The 17,704-nt window shown below is 33.8% G+C and overlaps 6 protein-coding genes and 1 long non-coding RNA gene across 17 annotated transcripts; 4 read left to right on the plus strand and 3 right to left on the minus strand.

Moving 5' to 3' along the window:
- The first annotated feature begins 160 nt into the window (after positions 1–160).
- On the plus strand, positions 161–1,915 carry Eif3f1 (eukaryotic translation initiation factor 3 subunit f1). The gene is made up of 5 exons (XM_083082946.1): positions 161–386; positions 508–677; positions 763–945; positions 1,065–1,283; positions 1,369–1,915. The coding sequence occupies exons 1-5, from the start codon at positions 278–280 to the stop codon at positions 1,540–1,542; spliced, it is 855 nt and encodes a 284-aa protein (XP_082939072.1). The 5' UTR covers positions 161–277; the 3' UTR covers positions 1,543–1,915.
- On the minus strand, positions 1,295–3,863 carry Arp10 (Actin-related protein 10). Of its 2 annotated transcripts, XM_083082942.1 has the most exons (6): positions 3,659–3,863; positions 3,409–3,565; positions 3,139–3,291; positions 2,777–3,061; positions 2,429–2,708; positions 1,295–2,308 (listed from the first exon to the last, which is right to left on the minus strand). In XM_083082942.1, the coding sequence occupies exons 2-6, from the start codon at positions 3,486–3,488 to the stop codon at positions 1,976–1,978; spliced, it is 1,131 nt and encodes a 376-aa protein (XP_082939068.1). In that variant the 5' UTR covers positions 3,489–3,565; positions 3,659–3,863; the 3' UTR covers positions 1,295–1,975. The 2 variants fall into 2 exon arrangements, with proteins under 2 accessions (XP_082939068.1, XP_082939067.1); XM_083082941.1 differs by having other exon boundaries at positions 3,409–3,863.
- Duba (Deubiquitinating enzyme A) lies at positions 3,752–7,477 on the plus strand. 6 transcript variants are annotated; one of them, XM_083082935.1, is made up of 12 exons: positions 3,752–4,352; positions 4,448–4,546; positions 4,878–4,966; positions 5,189–5,313; positions 5,451–5,584; positions 5,668–5,823; positions 5,902–6,058; positions 6,144–6,355; positions 6,465–6,584; positions 6,668–6,823; positions 6,896–7,082; positions 7,180–7,477. In XM_083082935.1, the coding sequence occupies exons 1-12, from the start codon at positions 4,206–4,208 to the stop codon at positions 7,332–7,334; spliced, it is 1,737 nt and encodes a 578-aa protein (XP_082939061.1). In that variant the 5' UTR covers positions 3,752–4,205; the 3' UTR covers positions 7,335–7,477. The 6 variants fall into 6 exon arrangements, with proteins under 6 accessions (XP_082939061.1, XP_082939062.1, XP_082939063.1 ...); XM_083082936.1 differs by having other exon boundaries at positions 5,201–5,313; positions 5,445–5,584; XM_083082937.1 differs by having other exon boundaries at positions 5,201–5,313.
- A 146-nt stretch (positions 7,478–7,623) lies between these two features.
- On the plus strand, positions 7,624–10,367 carry LOC145962106 (putative serine/threonine-protein kinase A). Of its 3 annotated transcripts, none has more exons than XM_083082945.1 (7): positions 7,624–8,551; positions 8,606–8,690; positions 8,835–8,925; positions 9,000–9,167; positions 9,286–9,446; positions 9,669–9,816; positions 10,022–10,367. In XM_083082945.1, the coding sequence occupies exons 2-7, from the start codon at positions 8,632–8,634 to the stop codon at positions 10,301–10,303; spliced, it is 909 nt and encodes a 302-aa protein (XP_082939071.1). In that variant the 5' UTR covers positions 7,624–8,551; positions 8,606–8,631; the 3' UTR covers positions 10,304–10,367. The 3 variants fall into 3 exon arrangements, with proteins under 3 accessions (XP_082939071.1, XP_082939070.1, XP_082939069.1); XM_083082944.1 differs by having other exon boundaries at positions 8,627–8,690; XM_083082943.1 differs by having other exon boundaries at positions 7,624–8,690.
- Positions 8,931–12,433, minus strand: LOC145962109 (uncharacterized). The gene is made up of 3 exons (XR_014435815.1): positions 11,985–12,433; positions 11,271–11,465; positions 8,931–10,335 (listed from the first exon to the last, which is right to left on the minus strand). It is a non-coding gene; the product is annotated as an uncharacterized LOC145962109 (long non-coding RNA).
- On the plus strand, positions 10,971–16,599 carry LOC145962101 (MAM and LDL-receptor class A domain-containing protein 1). Of its 2 annotated transcripts, XM_083082929.1 has the most exons (11): positions 10,971–11,216; positions 11,746–12,227; positions 12,463–12,660; positions 12,905–13,265; positions 13,645–13,821; positions 13,891–14,317; positions 14,423–14,767; positions 15,142–15,363; positions 15,501–15,883; positions 16,061–16,226; positions 16,312–16,599. In XM_083082929.1, exons 2-11 carry the CDS (start codon positions 11,836–11,838, stop codon positions 16,350–16,352), a joined length of 2,712 nt encoding a protein of 903 aa, XP_082939055.1. In that variant the 5' UTR covers positions 10,971–11,216; positions 11,746–11,835; the 3' UTR covers positions 16,353–16,599. The 2 variants fall into 2 exon arrangements, with proteins under 2 accessions (XP_082939055.1, XP_082939057.1); XM_083082931.1 differs by lacking the exon at positions 10,971–11,216 and having other exon boundaries at positions 11,702–12,227.
- On the minus strand, positions 13,413–17,562 carry LOC145962108 (nuclear receptor 2C2-associated protein). Of its 2 annotated transcripts, none has more exons than XM_083082948.1 (8): positions 17,346–17,562; positions 17,103–17,193; positions 16,303–17,034; positions 15,976–16,218; positions 15,495–15,898; positions 15,082–15,413; positions 13,870–14,758; positions 13,413–13,781 (listed from the first exon to the last, which is right to left on the minus strand). In XM_083082948.1, the coding sequence occupies exons 1-3, from the start codon at positions 17,378–17,380 to the stop codon at positions 16,750–16,752; spliced, it is 411 nt and encodes a 136-aa protein (XP_082939074.1). In that variant the 5' UTR covers positions 17,381–17,562; the 3' UTR covers positions 13,413–13,781; positions 13,870–14,758; positions 15,082–15,413; positions 15,495–15,898; positions 15,976–16,218; positions 16,303–16,749. The 2 variants fall into 2 exon arrangements, with proteins under 2 accessions (XP_082939074.1, XP_082939073.1); XM_083082947.1 differs by having other exon boundaries at positions 13,870–14,782.
- Positions 17,563–17,704: the final 142 nt, after the last annotated feature.

Raw genomic sequence — 17,704 nt, forward strand, 5'->3', positions numbered from 1 at the left:
AGACTATCGATTGGTTATCGATATAGAGAATTTCTAGGGTTTTTGCTACGGCAGCCAATAAATACGTCTGTTGTTCTATTCCAATGGCGATGAAGTTAATATCGGTTTTTTTTTTTAGTAATGGGAACATTTCAATCGATGTGTCAGCGCTTCTTGCTATAGCACATTTTTTATGGTAAGGTATACTGTGACAACGTGTTTGAGATTTTGTGTCAAGTAGCTGCTAGCTAAAAACGTTACTAATAAAATTATTAATAAAAAAAATAAAGGTGTAAACATGGCGCTTAATCTCACCGTTAAAGTGCACCCCGTAGTTTTATTTCAAATTGTGGATGCTTACGAACGACGAAAAGCGGAATCATTACGCGTTATTGGAACCTTATTGGGTAACGTCTATACACGTATTGAACAAGAATGCGATAAATCTTTTATGTGACATATTATATATATTCGCGTTTGATAAGCATACAAATATAGCATATGAACACATGCTTTTTATTATTTCAGGTACTGTGGAAAAAGGAATAGTCGAAGTAACCAATTGCTTTTGCGTCCCGCATAAAGAATCCGAGAGCCAGGTAGAGGCCGATCTTACCTATGGAATGGACTTGTACGATTTAAATCACCGAGTTAATGCGCAAGAGAATATTGTCGGTTGGTGGGCCACAGGCAACGAGGTTGAATTTTAGCCCCTTCTTTTTTGTCGAATACTTAATATATTATTCCAAATATTTTGTAACCGAATAAAAATACATCTTTCAGGTCACCACCCATTCATCCGTTATCCATGAATATTATGTGCGAGAATGTAACAATCCAGTGCATTTGACAGTTGATACTACATTGACAAACACAACAAGAATGGCGATTAAGGCTTACGTATGTGTTCCATTAGGAGTGCCTAACGGCAAGCAAGGCTCCATGTTTACACCAGTTAAAGTTCAGGTTTGTTGGAATTTTAACAAGATATATTTGCCAATGACTTATCATGTATCATGGGACGAAAATATTTTGATCATCTTTATATGACATTTTTTTTAACATTGTGACATCTTTCTATACAGATTAGATGTTATGAGCCAGAGGTTGTAGGACTACAATTATGCTCCAAGACTCAATTACAATCTCATATACAAACATCTGGAATGAAATCTGGAGGGATAGAACCCATGATGGATCTTGCACAAGTCTCAGAGGCTTGCTCCAAACTTTCTTTAATGCTAGAACAAGTGCTCGCATATGTTGATGATGTTCTAGCAGGGAAACAATTACCAGATAATCAAGTAAATATACATTTTTTTTTATATTTATTTGAATTATTTGTTTATTATTTAGTCAATAATAAATACATTAATTGCGCTATTTCAGGTGGGCAGAGCCCTTTTGGATATGGTACATTCCGTGCCAAAAATGAGTAGTGATCAATTTGACGAAATGTTTAATAGTAATGTTAAAGATCTTCTGATGGTTGTCGCATTATCGCAATTGATAAAAACACAATTGCAACTTAATGAAAAGCTTACACTACTTACAACTCTGTGATTAAGAGTGTAAGCTTTTAAAAGTTTAATTTTTTATATTAAATAATGTAATGTAATAAATAATAATATAACGTAATGTAATGTATTTAATAATAAGGATCCATTTCTCATATATATTGATTCCTGTTAATATCGTGATTATATCAATGAAATATAAAAAGCACTATAAAGTGATATAATTATGATAATAGTAAATTATATCATTATATTATTAATTTTTTAAAACACTGAAAAATCTCAATTGGTCGATATTAACAGGAATCAATATATATGAGAAATGAATCATTATTATTGGCATATATGAATCATTAAGCATAATTTGGTATAATACATGTACAATACACACATAGTAAAATACATGTTATTATAAATGATTACAAGAATACAAATTTACTTGCTTCTTTGTAGATCGATCAATTTCGCGGTACATTCGTTCATACCTCGTAAGATGTTTCGTCTTTTTGATTATCTATAAGACTAGACCAATCGGGAACTCGATTCGTTTTTAAATATATTTCTTTCGTTAAGCATCGTAATGGTAAATCTGTAGTACCAAAAATAGCACCGCCTAACCACACTGTATAATTTGGTTTACTAGGTGCTGTGTGAAACTTAAACGATTGTATTTTTAATTTATTTTTATATAAGTCGCTTTGAACTAAAGCTAATAATTCCGATTTCAAGCGGCTTGCAAAGCCCTTTGTCATAGTTGTTCCACCGACGAGTATTATATTTTCAGCCAACACTCGCCTCATATCCAAAGGACACTAGTACCACAAATTAGCCAATATTAATGCAGTACACATATATATTCAATTATATAAAAGATTTAAATTATTACATACATGGTGTGAATAAAATTGCCTTATAATAGATATAGTCCTTACCTTAACAATAGCATCGAGTATCATAGTTGACAATGAGAGATTATCATTATCCCTTTCCCATAGTATTTCAAATGCCTTTTCTCTAATTTCTCCAGTTATCAAAAGCCTTTGAACACCAGGATACATAACATCAGGAGGTGGAGTAGGAGCATCCTTTGTTCCTAGCTTTGTAGACCTTTCCAGTGTAGTTACAAAACATGTCCTTATTTTGATATCTTCTAGTACCTTTTCTGATAAATCTATATCATTTGACATATCATTAAAATATCTTCTTAAGTTTCTGTAAATTATAAGAATGAAATTAGTAATGTCACACAAATATTATAAGAAAGAAAAAGTGTAACTCACTCATGTATAATTTGCCCACCCAAAGGCAATGCCTGCCAAGCTTTGAGTACTGGTATTCCTTCAAAGATAGGAATAAGAGTTGCTTCCTGATATCCGACATCTAATACCAAAGCTGTATCAATTCCAAGAGTACTAATAGTTGCTAAATGGCTCGGTAGGAATAATATAGAACCAACTTCGAAATGCTTGAACATCACCTTTGCAATGGTATCTCTGAACGATGTCACCGCCAATGGTGACTCCAAAAGCAATATCCTTGCGTCTTTTGGACTCACCACAACATATCTGCATCACAAAAATTGTTTTGAGTGAAAATCTCAAGAGATTGCATAAGATAAAAACGCAGAAACGTATCTTCTTACTTAAAAAACAATAAATGAAGAAATTCTACAAGAAGTTGATACAAGTCCTCGACGTCTGTATGATCGATGATTCGGCGTATCTTTTTGGATTCCGGACATCTCACTTCCGTTCGAATAATGCCACGTGGAGACGCTTCTCCCGCATAGCCAAATCTATGTTGTGTCAAAAAAACAAACGTATTTAACGTATATAAACATATTTCGAAACGAGAAAGAGAAGCTTGTGAAATTTCGGTAGACACACCGTTTCTTTTCTCGCGATATACTCACTTCGTGTAGGCACTGCCAATATCAAAAACTATCATCTGCTTATCCGAAATATATCTCACACCCTCGTACCCGCGAAGCATTTTGTTTATTTCGTTAATTACACGTTTTCCCTGTCTTTCGTTGTAATCGGACGATATATGTCAGAGCTATTTGACAGCTAAAAAGACGCAACAATTTCCTTTTTCCGATTGGTCGGTCAAAAGAACATATGGCACGTATGTGTTCCTAAATCACTCAAGATTCAACTTACGTTCGAAAATCCAGCTTGATCAATATCACGCAAGGGCCAAGATCGCGATAAAGAGTCGCGTCACTATGTACCCCGCGTTCTATCTATGGACTTTGTATCCCGAAGTCAAAGCGACCGATGTAAATATGGCCGCTTGACAAAACATTCCGAGTAGCCAGCGATTAACGATACCGTATCGCTTTCCCTCGCGGACATGTTGCTCGGTGGCCACGGAACGACGTCATCCTGACCGTTCGAGTGTCTTGGCGCGTGACGCAACGACGAGTCGACGGAGCCCGAGGCAGGGTGCACGGAAGGTGCCGCGATCGCCAGCTCGGTGCTCGGGACTCGGATTCGCCAGGAGTCGCTCGCGAAAGATATATTGAACGGAGAACGCGCGAGTGAGAGAAATCGCGAGGGGGCGGATCGCACGGCGACGTGTTCGGGTGTTTGCGATCACGAGGGGATCCGCGAGCGGTTTCGCGACGCGTCGCGAGACGAGACACGGCACAAGGAGAACGGGAGCAAGAGCGAGAAAGAGAGAGAGGGGAATTGATCGCGCTAGATCATGACAATTCTGTCGAAGAAGAAGACGAACGCGGCGAAAGACAGGACGCGCGAGGCAGGCGCCGGTCCCGAGGTCGACGTCCATCACGGCGTAGGGCAGAACGAGCACAATTCCGGCAACATCGCGCTACCGAACAGTCCTTATCAGGTGAGGCGCAACGTGATTTCCGGGATTTGCTCTCTCCCTCTCTCCCCTCCTTAAGGAAGGTTCTAAGAGAAGTGTTTTGCCAACTCGGTGACTAGGTTCGCGGTGCCAGCGGATTCGCCGTCGATCTGCATGGAGTTCAAGCTGATCATGGATCCCACAATGGTCCCATAGTGTTGACCAGCAACTCGTACGAGGTATAACAAAGGAAACTTCTTTCTTTTCTTTATCTTGGATAATCCTGGTCTGTTGTATAGATCATCTCTTTGCGTATCGAGGAATGTGAACTTTAAATAACATGATAATAATATCAATAAATGGTAATGAATAATAATGTTAGTAAATAAATTTATTTTGTCAAACAATAATATTTACTTGATTAAAAGAATAACGAGTTGTATATTATACAATATTAATTATGTACAATAGCAAGTGTCGTACTATTGAATATTTAGTTAAAAATTTTTGTAAAGATTTATTTTTGTGATTGATTTATAATTGATTTATAATATCCTTATGTGTTTACAGGCAAATGACCGTCGTGAAGATAAACACTTTGAAGATGGGAGTGGTCCAAGTCATGGTAAACGTCACAGACAGAGAGCCAGTCCTCACAGGTATTTGAATTAGTTCAGGATGTACATATAAACTGTTCAAAAAAAGATATCCCGTAAAAAAAATACATAAATTACATCGTGTCCTTATATTATACTTATTTCATATCTTACATATATAATTGATATAGAACAAGATATATAAAAAAAGTTGCGCATATTTGTATAATAAATATTTATAGTTATTATATATTTAGTAAAAGGAATTTATTAATCTTTTAATAGCTGTATTGGCAGATCTTCACGTGCAAAACGAGATCGAGAAAGGGACAGAGGCAGGGAGAGAGAGAGAGAAAGAGAACGCGAAAGGCAAGCTACTCCACCTGCTGCTTCTTGCAATGGCTCACAAGGTAATGCATTTCTCTTATATTAGTATCATAATTAAAAGTTATTAAATCATTATCATAAAATCAATAAACTATTAAAATAAAAAATTGTAATTTATGTTGCAAATGTTAGATAGTAAACTTAATTTATTTAGGTACAGATTCTAGTGTAAGTGGGAGAGTAAGCATTGTTGGAAATGCTTCAAATTTAGATGAACTGGCAAATGGCTATAACAGTGGTGATGAATACACAGGGCGTATGGAAAATAATCTTACTTTAGTGGAATGGCAGGAAGTCAGTATTATTAAACTCAATATTTCATGTAAATATCATGTATCAACTTGCACTAATATTACTCTATATATCTGTAAATTTAGAGAGATAGATGGTTTGAGAAGCGCCTCAAGAAGAAGGGTCTTATAATAAAGAAAATGGCGGAAGATGGAGCTTGCTTGTTTAGAGCTGTAGCAGATCAGGTTTATGGAGATCAAGAAATGCATGGAATTGTACGAAAGCACTGTATGGATTATATAGTAAGTATATAGATTAATTAAGATAATTAAGATATATTACATCAATGCATAGCTTGACTGAATTTATATTTCTTTCAGTCTTCCAATCAGGAGTTTTTCTCGCATTTTGTAGCAGAGGATTTCAGCACCTATGTGGATAGGAAGAGACAAGAGTATGTTCATGGAAATCACATAGAAATGCAAGCTATGTCAGAAATGTATAATCGTAGCATACAATTGTACTCTTATAGTACCGGTATGTATCGTTTTTTCATTAATATAGTGAGGATTTTTTTTATATTGCTCTTGATTGTATTATTGATTAAATTTTTTTTTTATAGAACCTATCAATATCTTCCATACTATGGTAGAAAGTGACAATGAACCAATCAGATTGTCATATCAGCGTAACAGCCATTACAACAGCATAGTTGATCCATTCAAAGCCACTATAGGTGTTGGGCTTGGTTTACCATCGTATAATCCTGGTTCCGCTGATCGCGCCCTCATATCGGATGCAGTTCGTCAGAGCGAGGAATTACAAATTGAACAGGTAACCATAATAAATTCATGCACAAATCTGAATTTTTTTGTACGATATTCAGTTTTGGCTTTATAAATATTCAAAAGATATTCTAAAATTTCGATTTTACATATAAAAGACAATGTTGGAAGATAAAATAAAAGCCACTGATTGGGAAGCGACTAATGAAGCTATCGAAGAACAAGTGGCCAGGGAGAGCTATTTACAATGGTTGCGCGATAACGAAATGCGTAAGGCAGTAAGTAAAAATCCAATCATTGCAATCATGTCAGTTATTCTTTTATTGGAGTGAAAAGACTCAGTCATGACTTTTGAATCAAGCGTTCAGCCAGTAGTAGCAGTACGAGCACAGTTACGAGCGCGCAACATAATCATTCACACTTTCATTCACATGGAGGTCGTGGACAGCAACGTAGCCATACCTCTTCTCCGACCACGACACAAACTAGCCAAGATAATTTACGTAATTCTCCAAAGGTCCGTTTCTCATTCTATTCACGTGACAGAAACTCGAGATATTATTATTAAAGGGTTTCTATTATGACTTAGGTCAGCGACGCAGTTCGATATAGTAAAAGATCGCCGCAACATCAATCGACTCAAGGATCTCCTATATCCCATTTGTCACCAGATTTTGAAGTGAAGACGTCGCAGGAGCCTGTACCGGGCAGTAGCAAAGAAGCGAATGCGTCACCCGACATTTCATTGTTCAATCGCCTTCCTCCTGAAGTATTTGGTAAATATTTAAGTTAGTCGATATCTATAAAAAATATATATGTATAAGGAAGATACGAGCTTTATAATAACTGTCGTGAATTTTTCCAATTTTCTAGGCTTGACAGATTGGGAAGACAGCCATATACTTTCACAAGTACTGGCGACTTCGCAACAGGAGTATTTGGATAGCCTGAAGCAGTCACGCGTATCCGCCGGAAGCGATGGCGCCAATACAATAGAATCTAGTAACAGTGCTATTAACAATTCTTGAAATGCAGTCGGTAACGACAAAGTTCAAAAAATATCAGAGTATAAATATATATTACATTTATATATTGCAGTATCATCTAATCCCGTATTGTGCTAGGGCATAAGGTGATTTGCTTTCTCAAGTAAATGTTGCAATAATCACTATTTGGTTTTGTCCTTTTTATCTTGTCTCTTTGTCTTGATTTCATCGTCTCTCAACAACACAGCTATACAATAACATACGTATAGCATTTTTTTAAAGAATACATATGTCATAATCGTTAGGCGCTTTATTAACACTCATAAAGTAACTGTGTAACTATTTTTTGGTTCCGCAGTATATCTTCATATTATAAATTGATTAAAATAGTTTATCATTCCGAAATTGTTACTGTTGAAAAAAACTTCTTAGTTTTTTTGTTACAATAATCATGTTTCATCACAATCAATGTTATATATATTTTTCCGTGTTTCTGGGATTTGACATTTATCATCTATATAAAGCCATGCAATCTGTTTAGACAAAAATATATATGTGTGTGTGTATATATACATATATATATGTATATTATGTATATATACACACACACACACACACATATATATATATTATTTGATAATTGTAATGTTTTTTCTTAATATAGTTTAGATCACAAAATGCTTTAGAGAATCGGCATTGCATTTGTAAAAAAACCAAGAGTAAATAAAAAAAATATCATCTATATATATAATTCTAATTTATTGATATTTAATATAACTATCCTCTTAATTTAATACGATTTTCATATATGTGATAAATCTCTCAAAATTTAACTTTAAATATTAATATCTTGATTTTTTTATTTAAATTATAAATAAATTGATTTTTTTTATCATAAAATATTTTTCACGAGCCAGGGATGAAATTTTCTTAAAGTTCGAATAATTGAAGAATAAAATTTTTGTTATACTAAAATATACTAATATACTAAAACTTTACCATACACAAGCCTTTTAATTTTTAATTAGAATATAAACTGTATTTATTCAAACTTATTATTTGTTATATACCTGAAACTGATAGAAGCATAGCTTTACTCTATACATATTGTATAAGCAGTACATATAAATTTATTGTTTAAATTAGGAAAGTCATAATGTTTGCGCATGTTTCTGTTTGAGATAAACAGAAATGTTTTCGTCCACATGATCTATCACAACAAACTGAATAGTCCTTCAATAAGGAGTTACATGTCACAGGTGAAATATTTCCACACATACACACACTTTTGCCTTAAATAAAATAATTTAAAGTTTCTTTCATTTGTGTGAAAGTGAAAATGGATCCATACATCGACGATTACACATTCGAAAGCATACTCGGCAAAGGAACCTTTGGGTATATAATATTAAATTCTTGTATAATGCGGGAGATATATACGTGCTGTATGGAAATTTAATATAGAATTTTTTAATATAGATATAACTATATATAATCGAATCAATTTTATCTTTTACGAAATAAATAGACATATGTTTTTAGAACTGTATACTTGGTAAGAAGAAAGAAAGATTTAAAGCTGTTTGTTATAAAAGCACAGGATTTAGATGCGATCAAATATTCGCCTTCCAAGGTATATAACTGCACATAATATCGATCTCTTTATTTGGATAAAATACAGAATTCGACATCTATTTCGTAATTCAGAGAGCATTAGCAGAGATACGATGCCTGAAAAGATTGAGACATCCAAATATAGTATTTTATTATGGAGCATGGAAGAAAAATAATCACAGTTATATTCTTATGGAATATGCAACTCGATGTACTCTCAAGGATTTGCTGGAAAAACGAGAAAAGCCACTTAAAGAAGAGGTAATTATAAATAGATATAATTATAGCGATAATCAATAAAACGTCTTTAAAAAATTTTTTATTTTGTGCTTCTCCAATTGTATTAATTGTGAAAAATGTATCGAATATTTTTTCTTAGGATGCACTATACTTGTTTTCACAAGTTACTTTGGGAGTACATCATATCCACTCGAACAAAATTCTTCATCGAGACTTAAAACCAGAAAATATCATGTTGACTGGAAGTCGCGGAGATATCGTTAAAATCGGTGATTTTGGTCTTGCAAAAAGTATCCAAGAGTACGCATCGATAAGTCAATTTTACAACAAAATATATTTTTATTTATCTATTTTTTTGGCAAATATTAATTCTTTAACGTATATTAAACACACTGCCCTTTTTAAATTGTCTGCTAATTTAATTTTTGCACAGTTATCCATCTGAAATAATCTCTCATTTTATTTCTTCTCATTTTCATTCATCTCCCGCATATAATGTATTTTCTATTTTCTATTTTGTAGAGATTCAATAACTTGTCACGCAGGATCTTACTATTATATGGCTCCAGAAATGTTCACTGTACAATCATACGAACTTAAGTGTGATATATGGAGCATGGGCGTTATATTATACGAAATGATTACGAAGAGACTTCCATTCCCGGCTACGGTACAGTAAATCAAATTGATTAATTGCAAGACAAAGTAGCATTATGTAACATTGTGCATAGAGTATTTTTAGCTTTTACGTTTGTCTTATGATAAAAAGATATTTCTTCTGAAAAGAACAAAAACCAGAAAGAACATTTTCATATAAAATATTTGCATTGTTATAATGTATTGTATCTATTCCTTTCTCTCGATTACTATTTCAGAATCTAGAGGAAATTACGAATTTAGTGTTCAACAGCCCACCGCGGCCTTTACCACAACAGACATCGGCATCCATTGTTAATCTGATATCGAAAATGTTGAGGAAACAAAGTTTGTCCCGACCCCGCACTGATCAGCTCGTAGTTTGCCATTTTCTTGCTCCTTATGTCGTTCGAGTATACCTAAATCTCGGACGTAGTATTAATCTCGCTAAACGAGAATGCGAAAGCTTTGGATCGCACATTTTCTTAAAATTTCTGAATTCATCGCGATCGACATTTTGATATATGAATTCTTGAGGAAAAATTTATTCCATCTGAAATTACACATTAAATGACTAAATATTGATTGAGTTTTTGAACTCCACCTGAAATTACACGTTAAATGACTAAATATTAAACTCTTAAACTCTAAAAATGCTTCTTATCGTGCGTCAATTATATTTTATATAGGCCAAAAATTTTCCTGTCTTTTTTTATAAAATTATATCTTTTTTATATTATTAATAATGCATTAATGTTTCTTAATATTATGTATACTGCAATATCTTTTAAAAAAAAACTAATTTTTGAACATAATTATAGGAACTGAAGAAACCTTTGTATTTCAATTAAATGACATATTGTGATATTTTAATCTTTTTTGAGACTTTATGTATGTATTGTATTATGCGACTCTCTAAATTAAGAATAACTTCTCATATTTTATAATATATAGCACAATATATGCGTTGCGCGCAAGTTCTTTGTTATTTTAAATAATGATGCTTTGTGCATTAATTATAATCCTTTGAAAGAAATTAAACTATGAACGATTGAACGTATATTACGCCTAATAATTGAAAATCCATCATTTCGAAAGCGATATGCGGAACCAATTTTACCGCTAGTGGAAACTAGCAGATTTGAATCTCGACATTATTACGGCACTCTGCCTCGATGGAATTTCATTGTTTGACTGGTTATCGCGACGAACAGACTCCGAATATACTAGCGTAACGACCGGAAGCTAAGGCCGGAACTGCATGGATATACCGCTTCGTTCCGTGCCGCGGTCCTGAAAAATCCTACAGTTTGCATCTCGTTTGTATAGGTATTACTCTGCCGGTTTGTTGTCAGTGCCATCCGAACATTTGCTCGTGACAGTGAAATTAAAAAGGTTCTCGAAGAGTTTGATACAAAAATAAGAAATCTATAAGTAAGATCTATTTTTTATTATATTTAGAGTAAAGCTTGCAAATTATGGTTTTACCTTTGGCGTTTAATTCATCGATTTATCTTCAGTTGACATCATTTAATGTTATTCCGATTATTTGATTATTTATTATTCGACGTTAAAACATTATCATATTTCACGTGCGATACAATTCCTTTGTATACGGGTGTATTAGGGAAAAAATTCTGCCGAACTCCATGTTAAAATCATCGTTGATGGTTTTTGAAATTCCTGATGATCAAATAAAGAACGATATGATATATGATGCATGTATCAAATATGTACGCATATACAAATATACATCCGAAAAATAGATAAATTGAAAGAGCAATCGCAAAAAAAAAATTCACTCTGTATAATTATATATTTAATTTATGATAATTAAATCATAAAAATAATAGATAAAAAAAGAAAAAATATAAAAACGTACATATATAATTACTTTATAATTTTTAAAACGTAAGTTAAATTTTAAACTGTAATTTTTTGTATTTTAAAATCGAATTTCTAGATTGTGAAGAAAGAGAATTTCACAAATTGAACCCTGATGATTCTAACTTTATAGACAGAGTGAATTCGAACAGTGCAATCATATCCGAACATGTGGTGGATTTTATTATTAAGCTGCTGGCTGTATCCGTTATCGTGGAGTATGACTTGGTATTCTCCGGCTACTTTAAATGTTATGCTCGGAGAACAAGTCGATCTCGTGGGCGCAGTTAACGCGACTTCCGATTGGACGAGAAATACCGCGAACAATGAAGATTTCAATGGCTCAGAATCCGGCGTCGATTCGGGTCAAGCCTCTGTCATCAATTCCATCAATCGCGATCGCGAACCATTGGACGAAGTAGAGCGCATCGAACCCAGGCAATGGCCAGGAAGACCGGATATCCTACCCACTCGCAGTACAGCGCCTTTTACCACGGAAACATCTTTATCACCCAAATCACCGCAACCTACTACATTGGCACAACGAAATCCTTCCGCAAGGTTTTTAAGCATCATAAAGAAAAATCTAAGCAATAAGATATTTATTTCAGATATATTTAGGCGCTCGTGAATAGCAAATATGGAAAACAAGTGGTTTCTTATATGTGTGAAAATCATGCTTCAGGAATATAAAATCACTATAGTTTACAAGCTATTATATAATATTAATTACAATAATAATAATCATAGAAAATTATATAAAATATTCTCGTACCTGTAATTTTATGTTTGCAAGATATCCTACGGTTACCATACCACCTCCAACGGTCACCGTTGATGAAGTCTTCTGCGATTTTGGACCGGTTCCATCAATGCCACTTTGCGAGTGGCAAAATGGCAATGGCGCTTTGGATTGGACTCCGGGTACCGGAATGGGTACAAACTGGTTGGGTGGACCATCGATCGACGGCACGAGCAGCACTATGGATGGAGGGTAATTTATTATTACATATTTTATATTATTATTATAAAATATTATTGCAAACATGCTATTCGAGAAATATATAACAGAAATATAAAAAAAATTAATTTTTCTTGATATCAAATTATACTAGAAATAAATTATATTTTTTTCACATACCATTATAAACTTTTCTTTTTGTAGTGAAAGATGTAACAATTTTCTTGCATTTCCCATTTAACATTTCAATGAATAATCTTGAGGCTTAATGTATTAGATACGCCTTTCTGGAGACATCACAAGTATCTTCAAGGGATTTGAAGTTCAAAAGTCCAGGAGGTCTTTTGCATAGTCCACAGTTGGGCAGCACTGGAGTCGCTGGTACCTGTTTCATGTTCAAATATACCATGGATGGTCTCAGCATTGCAGGACTGCGAATATTGCTTCACGTCGGAGTGGACGAGTTTTCATTTAAGAAAGAAGAAACCGAAGAATTGCCAATAGATAATATCACAACAGCGAAACCTTGTGAACCAGTAGAAGTCGTGGAAGAGCGCGTATTATGGCATGCACAGTATTATACGCTCGGAGTATGGCAGCAGGCTCAAATATTATACACTTATCCTGAGATACATTCGGTACATTATTATAACTCAATTCTGAGTCAGAAATTTAATTAATAAATATTAAGAAATGCTATGGTTAATTTTAATAGCTGCTATTCGAATGATATGATGAAGATTCAAAATGTGGTAGTTTGACGAGTAAATTAATACAAAATAATGATAGAAAAACCCAAATTTACTAAAAAATATATTATATATTATATTTATATATTTTTTTTGTTATATTTTGTCAGAATTATATCACGCGTTTGTCAAATCCACATATTAGAATTCACCGAATTTTTGTCCTTTTCTAAAATGTAATTCTTCTTATGTCTATTTTAAGTGTTTCGTGTTATAGTTTGTTATTAGAAATATCTCTGTAAATCTCAGGCAAAATCTTGACAATTAGGTGATTATTGAAGGCGTTCCAGTGGATTCTACGGATCCGTCACGTCTTTATCGTGGGTATATTGCTATCGATGATATAGATTTGCAACCTGGTACGTCATGTGTTGGATTCTGCAATTTTGCCGGTGGTTTCTGCGACTGGAACAATGATGCGGAAGATGATTTTGACTGGACTATAGTGAGTTGTACTGCTAAATTGAAAAAAAAAAAAGAAAAAAAAGAATACCTCGACAAAGCACATTTTCAGAGTCGCGGAAGCGGAAATCCCACGACCGGACCAGCAATGGACAGTTCTAGTGATCGTGCCACAGCCGGTGGTTATGCTTTTATTGACTCCAGCTTTCCTCGAAGACCCGGTGATACGGCAAAACTGATAAGCTCGAATTTTCCGGCAACTAGCGCTGATATGCCGATGTGTATGCACTTTTGGTTTCACATGTTCGGATCTGGGGTAGGCTACCTGAAGCTTTTTCTACGTCACTTTCGCAGCTCAAACGGGCAGCCTCAAGAAATCTGGGCTTTGTCTGGAAATGCCGGCAATGCCTGGTTTATGTCGCAAGTCACAATCAGTTCCCTCGATGATTTTCAGCTAATTTTCGAAGCATCGGTAGGAAATACCGACATGGGAGATATCGCCATTGATGATATTTCGTATGGGCCAGGTGCTTGCCCTGGTAAGTTCTTGAATAGATTGCTTGAAATTTATGTCATTTGATGGTCGAAAATTAAATTCCAATCTCTATGCAATTTTCTTCTAATACTCTATGTTGGTTCGAAAGTTTCACCGCAAGTAGCCGGACCGATACCACGGGATTGCACTTTCGAGGTCGACGAATGCGATTGGATCAATTCGCGGGATCCGGATCGCGTCGAGTGGGAAAGAGTATCCACCCAAGTGCTAGGTCCGAGAAATCAGAGGAAACCGTATAGCAACGGACATACAGTTAATCGACGCAACGAATACTTTCTAGGACTGGGACGTCTTCGGGGTGCTTCACGATCGTCCGGAGGTGGTACCGCTCAATTAGTCAGTCGAGAGATGAAGGGCTCCGAAGAACCGCTTTGCATTACATTCTGGTACTTTATGTTCGAGCCTTTCATCGATTCTACAGGTCCTAGTTTAGGTGAGTTGAGATTGTCTTTAATAGAGAAAATTAAGAGAAATTTTTTCGGTAAAATTAAATTCCTCATTTTTAAAATCATAAAATAGATTTACTGTAATTTATTTTATTTTCGTCATAAGTATATAAACTTCGAGATTTTATCTTCGTTTTATTTTATTTAAGAATTAAGTTCGTTTTAATTTTTATTTAAGAATTAAGAATTTAAATTTTTTTTTAAATTTCTAATAATGTTATCTTTATAAAAGAAATAAAAAAAGCTAAAACTTTAATTCAATGTATAATAGATTGATTCTTTTATTTAAAAAGACTATTACCTTTTATAAGAATGTGATTCTTCTTTTGTAAAAACGGGCAATATATTTTTAATTTTATAGGTGTCTTGCGATTGTACGTGCAAGCGGTCGGCGATACTTCAAAGGAAGCTAAACCGATATGGCAGCTATACAACAATCAAGGCCCCACATGGAACTATGCTCAGACTAACATCAATGAAAATACGAACTTCAATATCGTGTTTGAAGGGATATGGGGTCCGAATAGAGCAAGTGGTAGCATAGGAATCGATGACATCTCCTTTTATACAGGCAATTGCAGCGGTAAATATTTTTATCTTCTTTTTCACGTCTATTTTTTTCTTCTCCTTCTCCTAAAATTAATGTTGGCATACAATACCATTCTTTTATATTTTTCTTTCTTACTTTAAATATTAATTCTATGTTTTACATACATGCAGTAAAACCATTGAGTGCAGCCGTTCGCGCAGAGGATTGCAGTTTCGAAAAAGATTTATGCGGATGGGAGAACATAACTGTCTCTGATAACGACCGAGCCGTAATGTGGCAGCGTGCGTTTCAAACTCATAGACCGGCTCAACTATTGGATAAGACCTTTGGTGCGACAGGCGATTTCGTTTTTTTCGATATTTTCACAACGAATAAGCAATCTACGAAAGTTCAATTGCGATCGCCCGTCATCGATGCTTCGCCCGATGAGGAGTTTATATGTTTCACTTTCTGGTTCGCTGCCTTTGGTGTGGAAGAGTCCACTGCTTTACGAATAATCAAGATGCCCAGTGAGAAGACTGATGAGGAGAGCGAGGAAGAACAGGAACAACCGGTACAAGCGTTAAAACTGGAAAACCGAATAGAATTTATATAAATTGAATTTCTTGAGAAAAAAATTTTTAAATCATTTTTATCACTCTTTACATTTTACAAGTATCAGATACACAAATATTCCTTTATGAAATGGAGTGAACATTTTTGTTTTGAAATTGTCATTTCACTGTTGTAGTTATGGTCATTGACAGCTAAAGGATTGAACAATCCGCGGCCAGTATGGATGTCAGCTCAAGTGACAATTGAAGCGCGAACTCCATATCGACTTATTCTTGAAGGAAGTGCAAGTAATGGAGGTTTTGCTGTCGACGATATCAAATTTCAGCCTTTAGCCTGTGCAAGTAAGATTAATGATTAATGACTATAAAAATTAAACAAATGCAAACAAATATATTATAAAAAATATTTATATATTACCTTTTTCAGCTCGACCAGCCAATGCTCAACCAATTGTAAACATGACATAAGAAAAACTACATAGTAGTGACATTGAAATAATCTCTTTTTTTATCAATTTGTAGTTATTATTTATATATACTATATGTACAATATGTTAGCTATTATTGTATAATAATTAAAATAGTTAAAAAAAAAATAACCCACAGTACCAAAAAATAAAAAATTGTAATTAGAATAAATCATATAATTTAATGAAATACTTTAATTAATCTTTATACAATCAATTAAACAAATAAATATAAAATGCAAAAAGAGTTTTTATACTTATTATTGCTCATTAAACAGAAAACAAAATGTATAATATATATTGCAGAATTAAATAAAATAGATCTGATCACTAATCGTGATATTTGTGTAAATATCTTTTATACATAATATTATAAAAATATCAGAAGATATTTGATATCATGAATATAATGACAAATTATATATAATAATTCTACCAAAAAAATCAGTACTTTGATTGAACACAAATTTAAAAATCTTGGCTTTGATCTGGTTCTTTAAGTTAAAACGCTGTAGTTTATTTGTATCCTCTGGATAAAATGCTTCCATAATTGTCACATCTTTCTCATCATTGCCAGCCTCTATATGGCAATCTTTTCCAGCAAATCCACCTTGAAATTCTATTTCAAAACTAGAAACATTACATTCTTCTTCAAAGTTAATAACAATCCATTGTGGACTTCCCTATAATATATCGTTTATTATGTTAATTTTTAGAGAGACTTAATTTATAAAAAAATCTAATTACTTACTGCATCAGAATTCCAACACGTTTCATTGGAATTATCAAACATGTACTTCTTTCCGTAAGATCGAACATTTTTGTTTAGCACCGAACTAACCCTATAATCAAAATTATTGAATCACTGCTAAAATATCATAAAATATATGTTTCTCTTCTAAAATATATCACTTAAAGAAGTTATTTAATTATATTATAAGCGGGCTTATATTTAATTGCTCATTATTTTATATACTGAGTATAAAAAACTAACCGGCAGTCAAATTTGTTTTCTTTCAACAAAGACATATCAACTTGTTAATTTTCCGTTTATAACAAGATAAATTAGCATACTTGTTATAATTTCACGTGCGATTTGTAGCACTAATTCAGTCGTTTACACACGTGTGTAACAACTTATTATAAATTATAAAAATAATTAAACACCCGCGCTTCTCTAAGCATTAAACAACCATGAACAATGAACATTGAATAGATAGAGTCCGTTCGAAAAATTTTTTCTCTTTCTCTCTCTCACTCTCTTCTGAGCCATAAGTGTATTAATTTTAATTGACCAATCGGGATGAAGAAATACTTTGCCACGTGTTCTGATTGGTCAATCCAAAAACGAAG

The sequence above is a fragment of the Camponotus vicinus genome, unplaced genomic scaffold (genome assembly GCF_025532165.1).
Source record: "Camponotus vicinus isolate PSW18456_S1 unplaced genomic scaffold, iyCamVici1.0 SCAF_11, whole genome shotgun sequence".
Lineage (NCBI taxonomy): Eukaryota > Metazoa > Arthropoda > Insecta > Hymenoptera > Formicidae > Camponotus > Camponotus vicinus.

Bases quoted from the DNA above. Each gene is read 5' to 3' on its own strand.
- LOC145962108 (XM_083082948.1), bottom strand. From the start codon at position 17,380: ATGTCTTTGTTGAAAGAAAACAAATTTGACTGCCG. The intron at 17,194-17,345 runs GTTAGTTTTTTA...TTTTGATTATAG, and splicing joins GAAAACAAATTTGACTGCCG to GGTTAGTTCGGTGCTAAACA. The intron at 17,035-17,102 runs GTAAGTAATTAG...GATATATTATAG, and splicing joins CGTGTTGGAATTCTGATGCA to GGAAGTCCACAATGGATTGT.
- Arp10 (XM_083082942.1), bottom strand. From the start codon at position 3,488: ATGCTTCGCGGGTACGAGGGTGTGAGATATATTTCGGATAAGCAGATG. The intron at 3,062-3,138 runs GTAAGAAGATAC...TTTGTGATGCAG, and splicing joins CTTCATTTATTGTTTTTTAA to ATATGTTGTGGTGAGTCCAA. The intron at 2,309-2,428 runs GTAAGGACTATA...TTGTGGTACTAG, and splicing joins TACTCGATGCTATTGTTAAG to TGTCCTTTGGATATGAGGCG.
- Duba (XM_083082934.1), top strand. From the start codon at position 4,206: ATGACAATTCTGTCGAAGAAGAAGACGAACGCGGCGAAAGACAGGACG. The intron at 5,314-5,444 runs GTAATGCATTTC...TAATTTATTTAG, and splicing joins TTCTTGCAATGGCTCACAAG to GTACAGATTCTAGTGTAAGT. The intron at 6,824-6,895 runs GTCCGTTTCTCA...ATTATGACTTAG, and splicing joins ATTTACGTAATTCTCCAAAG to GTCAGCGACGCAGTTCGATA.
- LOC145962101 (XM_083082929.1), top strand. From the start codon at position 11,836: ATGTGGTGGATTTTATTATTAAGCTGCTGGCTGTATCCGTTATCGTGG. The intron at 13,822-13,890 runs GTGAGTTGTACT...GCACATTTTCAG, and splicing joins ATGATTTTGACTGGACTATA to AGTCGCGGAAGCGGAAATCC. The intron at 14,318-14,422 runs GTAAGTTCTTGA...TTGGTTCGAAAG, and splicing joins TGGGCCAGGTGCTTGCCCTG to TTTCACCGCAAGTAGCCGGA.
- Eif3f1 (XM_083082946.1), top strand. From the start codon at position 278: ATGGCGCTTAATCTCACCGTTAAAGTGCACCCCGTAGTTTTATTTCAA. The intron at 387-507 runs GTAACGTCTATA...TTATTATTTCAG, and splicing joins CGTTATTGGAACCTTATTGG to GTACTGTGGAAAAAGGAATA. The intron at 946-1,064 runs GTTTGTTGGAAT...CTTTCTATACAG, and splicing joins TTACACCAGTTAAAGTTCAG to ATTAGATGTTATGAGCCAGA.
- LOC145962106 (XM_083082943.1), top strand. From the start codon at position 8,632: ATGGATCCATACATCGACGATTACACATTCGAAAGCATACTCGGCAAA. The intron at 8,691-8,834 runs GTATATAATATT...ATATGTTTTTAG, and splicing joins CTCGGCAAAGGAACCTTTGG to AACTGTATACTTGGTAAGAA. The intron at 8,926-8,999 runs GTATATAACTGC...TTCGTAATTCAG, and splicing joins TCAAATATTCGCCTTCCAAG to AGAGCATTAGCAGAGATACG.